General features: G+C 46.7%; 1 protein-coding gene across 3 annotated transcripts; it reads right to left on the reverse strand.

The window, feature by feature from the left end:
• Positions 1-975: 975 nt before the first annotated feature.
• On the reverse strand, positions 976-5,939 carry DNAJC19 (DnaJ heat shock protein family (Hsp40) member C19). 3 transcript variants are annotated; one of them, XM_053951702.1, is made up of 6 exons: positions 5,286-5,939; positions 4,662-4,713; positions 4,335-4,375; positions 3,891-3,970; positions 2,951-3,021; positions 976-1,684 (listed from the first exon to the last, which is right to left on the reverse strand). In XM_053951702.1, exons 1-6 carry the CDS (start codon positions 5,565-5,567, stop codon positions 1,614-1,616), a joined length of 597 nt encoding a protein of 198 aa, XP_053807677.1. In that variant the 5' UTR covers positions 5,568-5,939; the 3' UTR covers positions 976-1,613. The 3 variants fall into 3 exon arrangements, with proteins under 3 accessions (XP_053807677.1, XP_053807676.1, XP_053807678.1); XM_053951701.1 differs by having other exon boundaries at positions 4,302-4,375; positions 5,286-5,931; XM_053951703.1 differs by lacking the exon at positions 5,286-5,939 and adding an exon at positions 5,081-5,274 and having other exon boundaries at positions 4,302-4,375.
• Between the last annotated feature and the right edge of the window lie 4,481 nt (positions 5,940-10,420).

Genomic DNA, 10,420 nt, shown 5'->3' on the forward strand with positions numbered 1-10,420 from the left:
ACCCCCTCATCTTTCAGGTACATGAGCAAGGAAGCACAAAACAGGTGTGGAAAAGCATCTGGGTGGCAAGGAGGTGTAAGAAGTCAGAGCCAACGGGCAGCATTGAAGTTGTACTTAATGAAAAAATTGTCTTGCCTGATTTTGTCAGAATGACAAAACCAAGAGTTCTAAACCAGCTGCTCTACCTGACAGAGCTACAGCCATCTGTCCCAAGCAGTCCTGTGTGTGCATTTGTCACAGCAATTCAGTGGTGGACTCAGCAACAGCGTTCCCTCCGGGACAACACACCCAGTTAAAAGTTGTAACTGAAGTGTGCCCAAGTATCTCAGCTGATGGGACACAAGTGGATTTTTTTTTTTTTAAAGTTATGTAATAAGTCAGTAGTGTTTGTCTGGGAAATACTTACATACAGAAACATTTTGCATATGGCTTGGTATGTGCTGACTCCAGAAATGTGCATGGTGGTGTTCCAGCTGTCCTTCACCCTGCTTATAAATTCTGTAGCAGAGCAAAGTTACTGCCTTTCTGGGGAGGTTGTAATGTTACCTATTTGATCTTTTCTCCTAAAGGCACCCAACTCAACATTATTGTTGCAATCCTTCCTGAACAGCCCAGAACCCATCCACAGCAATGCTGTGGCACAATAGGCAGCACTCCCAAGTCCAGGTTCTGGCAGTGGAAGCTTTTAGCCCCATTGTGTTTATGCCCAGGTGGGCATTAACTCCCAGAGGTGCTGTGCAGTGTTTTGCTGTAGTGGCAGAAACACTGGGAAGATTCTTGGGGTATGACAGAGCTCCCTGGCCCCAGCTGAGATTGTCACGAGCTGCTGGGTGTGAGAAGCTCCACAGAGCATAAATGCAGCTCAGATATCATCAACTGATGTAAAGAGTTCCTGTTTCCTAATCACAATAAATGCAAACCTCACTGTGTGAGTTCTGGCTTTGTAGTGTACAATAATGTATAAAACTACAGGACTTCTCTTACAAATACAGAATTTATTAAATGCTATTAAAACCTGTCCAAACTAAAAGTTACTAAAAACATCTGGGGTGTTCCAGATCCATCAGTAACACTTAACCAACCTTGTTTTTCACAAGGCAAGGACAAGGGAGTACATTGTTTCTTGTACTTTATTTCTCCAGGCAGAGACAACCACACATCTCCCCCAGTTCCTCCTGTCCAATAAATCCTCTTGGTTTTTCCACCCCCTTCCCAAACAGGTTCAGTGTGCTAATTTTAGCAGATGGAAGAGCAGCAGTGTGAACTTTAAACAGGGCCAGTTCAACAGAAATTAGGTAACAGCATGTGAGTCTACCTGTGCCTGGTAACACACACTGGCCACACCAAGTTCCTGCTCTCAAGCACTGAAAATATTTCTGAGTGGCAGGTCTTGCTGTTTAATAAAGAACAGCTATGAAAAAAAATCTTTAAGCTTCACTCCCTCACATAGTCCCAAAAAACAGTGGCCAAGTGGGGAGGGAAGTACCTCCCTGGATTTGTATTTCCAGCTTCATTTATATTAAGTCAAAGACTGATATTAGAACTTTTCTTAAGCCATTTATCAAAAATAATCATTTGCAGGGACAAACCCTCTGGATGAGTCATTTTCTTATTCATTTTTTAGCTTGGTCTTCTAGTAGATCCTTAGCTTCATTGATTTTGGCTGCTACATATGGAGATCCACCTAGAAAAACGAGAATCTCAGATGAAAAAAACCCAACATTTGTCTCCTATGTTGATAATAATGCCACAGGACTCGGGAAGAAAGAGTGTGGTCTGAGGTTCTGCCAGTTGAAAAACAAACTGGACATGACTGAAGGCACCTGAGTTCACTCAGTCACTGCAGGAGCTTGGTGTCACACCACTTGTTCCTGTCAGGCTGCTTGTATTTTCCTGGAGTGTTTTTTCCCTCCAGTTTTATCAGCCATAAGTGAATTGGTCACCACTGACTTCACACAGTCTTGGTGAATACAGAGGCACAGAACTAACAGGTCTGCAGATAACCCTGCCCAGCATAAAGTGCTGCTGTACCAAGGTTTAGTTTTCAAACAAGGCAAAAAATTACTCAGGGAGACAGACAGAATCCACATGAAATACACTAACACTGTAAAGCCATGAGGTACAATGACTGTGTTGGTAGCATATATACCATTAATTGCACTATAATGTTTTACTTGAAGATTAATTTAATGTGTTTAGGTCATGTACAAAACACTATTTTTAGCTCATGCATATGTTCAGTAAGGTTAATTTTGAAGGTAACTTTAATTTGATATTACCTATGAAAGGCATATGCCCATGGACTATTTTGGATTTTGGTCCACAGAAGTAAGGAATTCAACAGTCACTTTAAAGGAAGCCATTTTACCTTTTAAGCAATGATTAAGAAGTTAAATGTCAAACACCAACACATGATTCTGACTCACTGACAGAATTTAGAATAGGTATAGGTGCCCTGAGTTACTAATTTAGAGCATAACTAGATTCTGAGCCTTCAGAGTACCACTAACAGGAATATTTCATCATTTAATGTCTCCAGCAGCTGTGGATAGCTCAGTATTTGCCATTTATGAGGAACTCCTGAGGCATTCCCATGGACTCAAACTTTCAAGTGGGATATAAAACACACAAGGGTACTCTGGGTTTTCATCTAAAATTAAGGCAATTTTAAGTCTCATTTTAACAAACAATATTCTACCCTGGTATTCACAGAAGATAGAGCAGCTAACAAACGGACCTGCTCAGTCTGCTTGCTTTTAAAACGTCCACGCTCAAAAATAAGCTCTAGATCCACGTGGATTAAGGCACCCTAAGATTTGTTTTCACTCAGTTTTCTGTGGGTCTTTTAGTAGTTGAGGTGGTTATGTATCACTGCCTTCCTCCCTACACAATTCTATTAATCTTTGTTAAAAACATGTATTAACTCATGAACAGGACTTAGTTTCCTTACCTTTATCTGGATGATTCAGAAGCATGATCCGTCTATGAGCTTCTCTAATTTTATTTCTGTTGGCTGTAGGGCTTTGAAAGAGAGAGAAAAACTGACTTAAGGGATCCTCACGAAATTTCCCAGACCATCAAAAGGTGTCTGAGAACAAGTGAGCACTCTGTCTTATCCACAAATTCTCTAGCTAACACATATGTTTCTCTTTTCCTACCACTGATATGTAGTGTCTAAATCCTGGAGAGGCTTTCTAGGGATTTTCCAAAACATGGTATGCTTCAGCAGTCTAATGGGATGGGGGTCACCCACACCATTAAAAAGAAACAGAATTACATTGTACCTTTTTGGGGGGAAAACTTCCTAAAGGCTGTAAGACAAAAAAATTTGCTTGATTTATTAAGGTAAAAAAAGAACAACCCCCAGAACCCCAAAAAAATTCACAACTGAAAGTTCTTATTTGATAGCTTTCTGTATTTGACCTTAAGTGCATTGGCAGGGATTGCCACCATAGTCAGATCTACAAGTGGTGACTACACTTCCAGAAGTGATGAATTTATTCCAGACCCAAGAAGTGGGTTTGCAGCACCTTCAAACTGCATCCACCCGAAACTCCTCAGCGCTGACAGGAACCACAAGCTAACATCAGAATCGTGTTCCTCACACCAAGTGAACCCCAAGGCTCCCTGAAATGGCTCATTTGGACCACGTGTGGCTTTGGAATGTGCAGATGTCTGGAAGTCCACACAGAATCCAACCAAGCTAAAGTGCAGCAAAGAACCCCCAAGAAGCACAGAAAGTCCTGAACAGCCACTTCCTATTTCCTGACTTGGCAGTGACACTCCCAGGAGATGCTGGGCACTGGGTGACAACCTTTCCAAACAAGGCCAGCTGGGAGGAGACACCACTGCCTGCTGTTCACCTTTCATTTCTGATCAATTTCCTTTACCTCACTCCTAGTATTAAAGCTGCTTCTCGTTTAGTCATTTTGGGTTCAAATCCACCTCTGTAATAACCACCACTGAAGGCCTGAAAAAGAAAACGTATTAGTTTAAAACAGACTCATTTCTAAGTATCACTTAAAACAACTCATTATTGCTTTAGTAGCTGCTGAGCTTTTAGTCTGTAAAAATGGCAAAACTTCTCACTTCTAATACGAAATTCAGTTGAAGTAGAGCATCATTATTTATATAATTTCTTAAACTTCCCCAAATAAGTTCTCTATTAGCCCATCACCACCTGAATTGCTGCAATTAATTGTTGTTACTGACAAAATACAACAATGCTATACAGAGACAACAGTCTGTAGTTATTTCACCACGTAAAGTTTTAAATAAAAAGATAATCATTAAAAACTCACAGGTTTTGGTAGGTTTTGAAGGGCTTGTTTTACCTGTGGCTCCATTTGCTTCAAAGCCTTTACTGCATAGCGACCTTAAAGAGACCAGCGTTGACTGAGGTTAAATATAGTTCCTTGAGCAAACATTTACCAATTCAGTGCAACTGGTAACTTGTGGATTAGAGTGCGGAATAAACTTTTTTGGGAAATGAAACAGTAAGAACTTCGATCTTTCGTTTCATTACAGCCATTAATAGCGGCTGTCCCAGAAGAGCGTCCTGTACCAGGCATTAAACTCCCCTGAATCAGCCCTGAAGCACGGCTAAGTGCCCCGGGGGGTGCGGGTACAGCTGTGCTCGGTGTCCGCCCGGCCCCACACACCTGCGAATCCGGCTGCCGCTATGGCCAGGCCGACCGCCACCATCGTGCTGGCCTGCATGGAACGAACACAGACAGGGTTTGTTCAGCGGAGGACAAGGGCAGCAGCCCCGCCGGCAGCGCACACAGCGGGTCGGGCACGCCGCCACCAGCCTGACGCGGCACGGCGGGCGCGACACGCTCGGCTGCGGGCACGGCGCTCTCGGGGCCCGCGGGGACACGGCGAGGGCAGCGCGGCGGGGACCCCCGAGCTGTGGGGGACCAGGGATCCCGGCCCGGCGGCGCCGCCTTCACCGCGGGGGCTGCGGGGCCGAGAGCGGAGCCAGCGGCCTCTGCGCGGCCCTCGCTCCGCGGCAAAGGCCCAGCCGAGCCCGCGGGCCCTCGGGAGCCGCCGGGCCGGGCTCGAGCAGCCCCGCACTCACCATGTCCGCACCGAGCGCGGCCCGGCCCGCACCGACCCGGCCCGCCGCAAACCGCGGCCGCTGCCGTAAAGCGAGGGGCGGGAACGGCGCCGGGAACGGGCGGGGCCTGAGGGCCCGAGGGGCGGGCACAGAGGATGGGGACGGAGCGGGCACAGGGGCTGCCCCGAGCCCGGAGTCACGGCGTTGTAAAAGTGCTCGTACAGACCTTACTGTTAATGTAATCAAGCCGTTTCGACCCTGATCCAGAGGCTTCTCGCACGCCAGATTCTCTTTTTCGCTTTTTCTTTAAATAAAAGTAGTTTTTCAGTCCCTCCTGAGGTGAATATGTCCAGTTCTGGGCTCCTCGGTACAAGAAAGACAAGGAGCTGCTGGAGAGGGTCCCGGGAGGCACAAAGGTGGTTTGGGGTCTGGAGCATCTCTTGTGAGGAGAGATTGCAGGACTGGGCCTGGTTAGTCTGGGGAAGAGACCTCTGACAGGGCATCTCATCAATGCACATAAATGTCTCCAGGAGGACGGTGCCGGACTCTTTTTGGTGTTTCCCAGCAACAGGGCGGGGAGCAATGGCCATAAACTAAAACACAAGGAGTTTCACCTCGGCGTGAGGAAAAGCTGATGCGCACTGCGGGCGGCAGAGCGCTGGCACAGGCTGCCCTGGGAGGTCACGGCTCTCCCTCTCACCTGGACGCGTTCCCGCATCACCTGCTCCGGTGATCCTGTCTTGTTAGGGGGTGGGACTGGATCATATCTAGAGGTGCCTTCCAGCCTTGACAGTTCTGTGATTCTCCCATTTCCCCGTCTTTAATGCCGGTGATGTGCTCCCCGTGTCTCACCGCCCCTTTCCCTGCGCTGAGCTCCCTCCGCGGCCTCCCGCGCTCACGGAGCCTCCCCGCGGCTCGGGCAGCGCTGGCCGGCCCGGCCGGCACGGCTCCGCACGGAGCGGCACGGCTCCGCCCCGAGCGGCACGGCTCCGCCCCGAGCGGCACGGCTCCGCCCCGAGCGGCACGGCTCCGCACGGAGCGGCACGGCTCCGCCCCGAGCGGCACGGCTCCGCACCGAGCGGCACGGCTCCGCCCCGAGCGGCACGGCTCCGCCCCGAGCGGCACGGCTCCGCACGGGCGGCACGGCTCCGCACGGAGCGGCACGGCTCCGCCCCGAGCGGCACGGCTCCGCACGGGCGGCACGGCTCCGCCCGGCCGGCACGGCTCCGCACGGGCGGCACGGCTCCGCACGGAGCGGCACGGCTCCGCCCCGAGCGGCACGGCTCCGCACCGGCGACACGGCTCCGCACGGAGCGGCACGGCTCCGCACGGCCGGCACGGCTCCGCACCGAGCGGCACGGCTCCGCACGGCCGGCACGGCTCCGCACGGCCGGCACGGCTCCGCACGGAGCGGCACGGCTCCGCACGGGCGGCACGGCTCCGCACGGAGCGGCACGGCTCCGCACGGCCGGCACGGCGCTGGGCTTGCTGAGCAAGGCAATTGCAGGCGTGGCACTCGTGTTTGGGTGTTGTTAATAACATAGCAGCACGGCAGTCGAGTGTCCGTCTGTCTGTCCGTGGCTCTGGTTTGAAGGTGAGGTTTTGGAAACTGCGTAACTCAGCAGGGAGACCACGCCAGCCTTTAGCCCTGAGGTCCTGCTGCAAATGAGCCGGAGCTCGAGGCTCGGAGTCCTGCTGTCTGACTGACCCTTAGTGAAAGCTTTTCTGCCGTCCCCTGTGCTTGTAGAACTTGTCACTGACCTCGGGGGCTCCCAGAGGACCCACTGGCCAAAGCCAGCTGCCTTTTGGCTGCTTAAGGTCCAGGATTCACAAGTCCTCACACAGAAGTTTAGTGTCACAGCTGACCATTGGCTAAGAAACTTGTAATTTTGCTGGCTCTTGCACTGTAAGGCAGAACTTTCCTTCCTTGGTGTTTATTTTTCTATGAGTAATGAGTTCACTTTGAATGTGTCCTAATTTTACTTCGCACTTGAATTGTTTTTCCCACTAAAACTTCAAGTGCCTGATTTTATATCTCCTGAGGTAATGTTTGCAGCTGCCTCCTGCCTCTTTCCTTCCCTGTCATTCTACTAACACTACAGGGAAATAACCTGCTTTAAAAGGGATGAAAAGACAGGTTTTGTTTAAGGTACTTGTAGTGTTGTACAAGTGTTTCCTGAGGTGGAAGTAAAAGGAAACTTTTATATTTGAAAAATGAACTCAGTCCATTGGTGGCAGAGCACTAGGCCCCTGACAGCCTGTAAGACATGTTCAAATATGGAAAGGGGAGCCAGCAAGTAGAAAACAACTAGATGATTTACTGGGGGAAAAAAAGTCCCTTCAGTAAAAGTAAAGGTGTACAGAAGTATATAGAAGAGCATTTGGTTTTAAGATGGTTTCTTCTTTGTCCCTTTTCTAACAAAAAAGGCCGTTCAAAAAACCCAAACCCACCAGAATGAAAAAAAAGGGTAATGACTTTACTAGGGTATGGCTAGGATTTAATTTTTCATATCATCTGAACAAATAAAGTTTTTGCATGAGGTTCAGTTTTTCCATCTTGAAAGAACCTGCTAGATCCAAATCTTGGTGAGCTTCAGGAGAAAACTATCTGAAAGGGAATTTTATTTTATTTCCTTCCTCTCTCTCCCCAGTCCCTGTTTAGAGGAACTGGTAGCTCTACTGGTAAAGGGGCTTTTGCAAATTTATACTTAGGTGTTCTTTCTGTAACAAAATTTCTCATTTTTAGAGGGAAACAGCAAACATAATGAAATGTGCAAACTAGGCTGGGAATGGGGTTGATAATGTACCTTATTCTTCTCCTGTAAAAGCCCTTTGAAGAAAATCCAGAAAGGGAGATCTCGGGATCTTAAGCAAGCCTGTTCTTGCTTAAGAGATTTCATTTTATTAAGGAGAAAAGAAAATTAGTGGGAAGGGCTGGCAAGAGTGGAGGTGGGATGGAGGAATTTGCATTATTGGTACATGTAATATACCAGCATCTGGACAAGACTGAGCCTAGGGGTGGAATAATTTTATTTTTATTGTTAGGTGAAACAATACAGCATATCAAGATGAAATGCCATCATTCCTTTAAAGCATGCTGTATATATTTTTACACTTAGACAGCTCAAGCTTTGTTTCTTCCCTCAGTTGTGCCTCCCTCTCAGAGCTACAGGAGAACTAGATGTGTCCCAGCTTGGACATCATGGGGAGTGAAATCAAAGTTCTGTTTGATTTGCCTGGTGAGTTCATTTTACAGCACCTTATTCCTCTGCATCTTCTATTGCTCAGCCTTGTGGTGGGGTAGGGAAGGCCATTCCCAGGGAAAAAATTACTGAGTTCTAATGGGCTCAAGTGAAACAGGTGCACTGCAGTTCTTATCCACCCTGAAGAATGTCTGTATTTGAAATCAGGAGGGAGGCAGAATTATTCAGTGTTTGAGAAATACACTCTCAGTTGGAGTATACAGCCTTTTATTTTGCCTGTGTTCCTAAACTGTTCCCTTTCTATTAGCCAGAGAAACCCTGAAGCTTTTGTAGTTTCTTCTGGCAAGTGTTTTACCATACTGCTTTCTTCAGGTTTCCAATCTGGGGTTAAAATGCCTCATGACAGAAGATTGGTATTGGAAGATATATTTTATAAGATGATCCAAAGCAGCTGGTACATGGTACATAAAGAAACTTTACTGTTTAACAGACTCTTTCTGCAGAAATCTGGCTGTACTTTCTCTTAGCTGTCTTCTATGAAGTGAACAGAAGGTGAAACAGATAGCTGTGCTCTCAGAAGGTTTGTGGTGTAGCTGTCAAATGCCTTTAAGGCTCTTAAACATTTGTTTAAGTCAAAATCCTAGTTCTGTGTTGTCACATGCACAACTGGCCAAAGCTTACACTGCTTGTTCCTGTATGTGCAGTGACTGGATTACCAAGCTGTTAAAGGCTTGCAGAACTTCTACTTGAAGACAGAGAATTTCTAAGGCATTTTAACACATTTTTTTTAAATATGTTAAGATACTTACAGTAAAAATTTTATTTAGATAGAATATCTTAGGTATTTTTTTTCCCCTGCAAAATTTGTTCCTGTTTTTTCCCCCTACTTTGGCTATGCCAGTCTGCCATTTATAATTTCCATATCTCTTTTCTTTTTCTTTTAATTTGTCCCTTTTCAAATTCTACTATGTTTTTGTGTGCCCAGCATCTGTACCACAGTACAATGCCACACTCTCTTACCTGTGGCTAAATGACCTTGGTATATGTAGCATCACTCTGTCATTAAGCTGGTAATCATAACTATTAGAGCATAGTGTGGATGACACTAATTATAAAGTGAGATTCTCTCACTTGGTAAGAGTTGTTGTGGATTTTCTAATCAAACAAAGCAAGCTTTCAGTGTACTTTGACAGCAGGTGTGAAGCATGTGTGATTGGCAGGTAGCATATCCATGTTCACGGTACTCACACGAGAACTGACTGACACAGGAGAATCTGACTTACACGGGGCATTATTTGACTCCCTGGCTGAGTTATAAAACAGGTAAGCTTGCTGGAAAGTGGTGGAGGGGTGAGGTTTGTCATTGTGAGTAAATCAGTCACAAAGCTCCCTGAAGCTGAGCTAAGGAATACGGAATCTAGATGTGAGTATGTTTTCTTGCAAGAACTTTCAAAGTTTGATACTTACCATTTCTTACCTGTATTGTTCTGGGTTATGCTTCTTATTGAGGGCCCAGTGAGGAGCATGAGAGAGCTTGAGATTAACAGGGAGTCTTTCTAATGACTATGACACTGAAATTGTGCATAACAAGTGGTCTGGAAAATTGCAGTTCCTGTTGGAGTGACACTGAGCTGGCACAGGGCGCTGACGTGCAGCCCCTCTAGTTTCAGTGGCTTTTATCAGGGACCTGTTTGTGAAACAAAAAAAGCCACAAAAATTTAGGATTTACCTAGACTTGGCTTCTATTGCATCCTGACGTGTTCCTTCAGGTCATGACTGTGACATCCCTTCTGGGAATCCCCCAGTTTCCATCTGAGGCAGGTACATGCATTTTAAACATTTACAGCTACAGTAGGGCACAAGGCACTTTTGTCCTCCCTTTTGCACCTCTAAACCAATGTTTGCTTCCCTCACACTATGAAAGGCAAGGACACTGAAAAGCCTAGGTGTAGTATTGGCATAAATTATAGGAATATTATAGAGTGAGTTTGTAAGTTCTGGTTTTCCTTCTCTTTAGGAAAATGGGATGGAAGAAGGGGGTACAGGTATCATTGGTGTTATTGCATGTCCTACAGTTAGGATCCTCCAGCTTTCCAAGTCTGTCCACTCTGCACACCTTTTTGATTTGAACACAACTCCCAGTTTGCTGTTAATGCAT

The sequence above is a fragment of the Vidua chalybeata genome, chromosome 10, assembly GCF_026979565.1.
Source record: "Vidua chalybeata isolate OUT-0048 chromosome 10, bVidCha1 merged haplotype, whole genome shotgun sequence".
Lineage (NCBI taxonomy): Eukaryota > Metazoa > Chordata > Aves > Passeriformes > Viduidae > Vidua > Vidua chalybeata.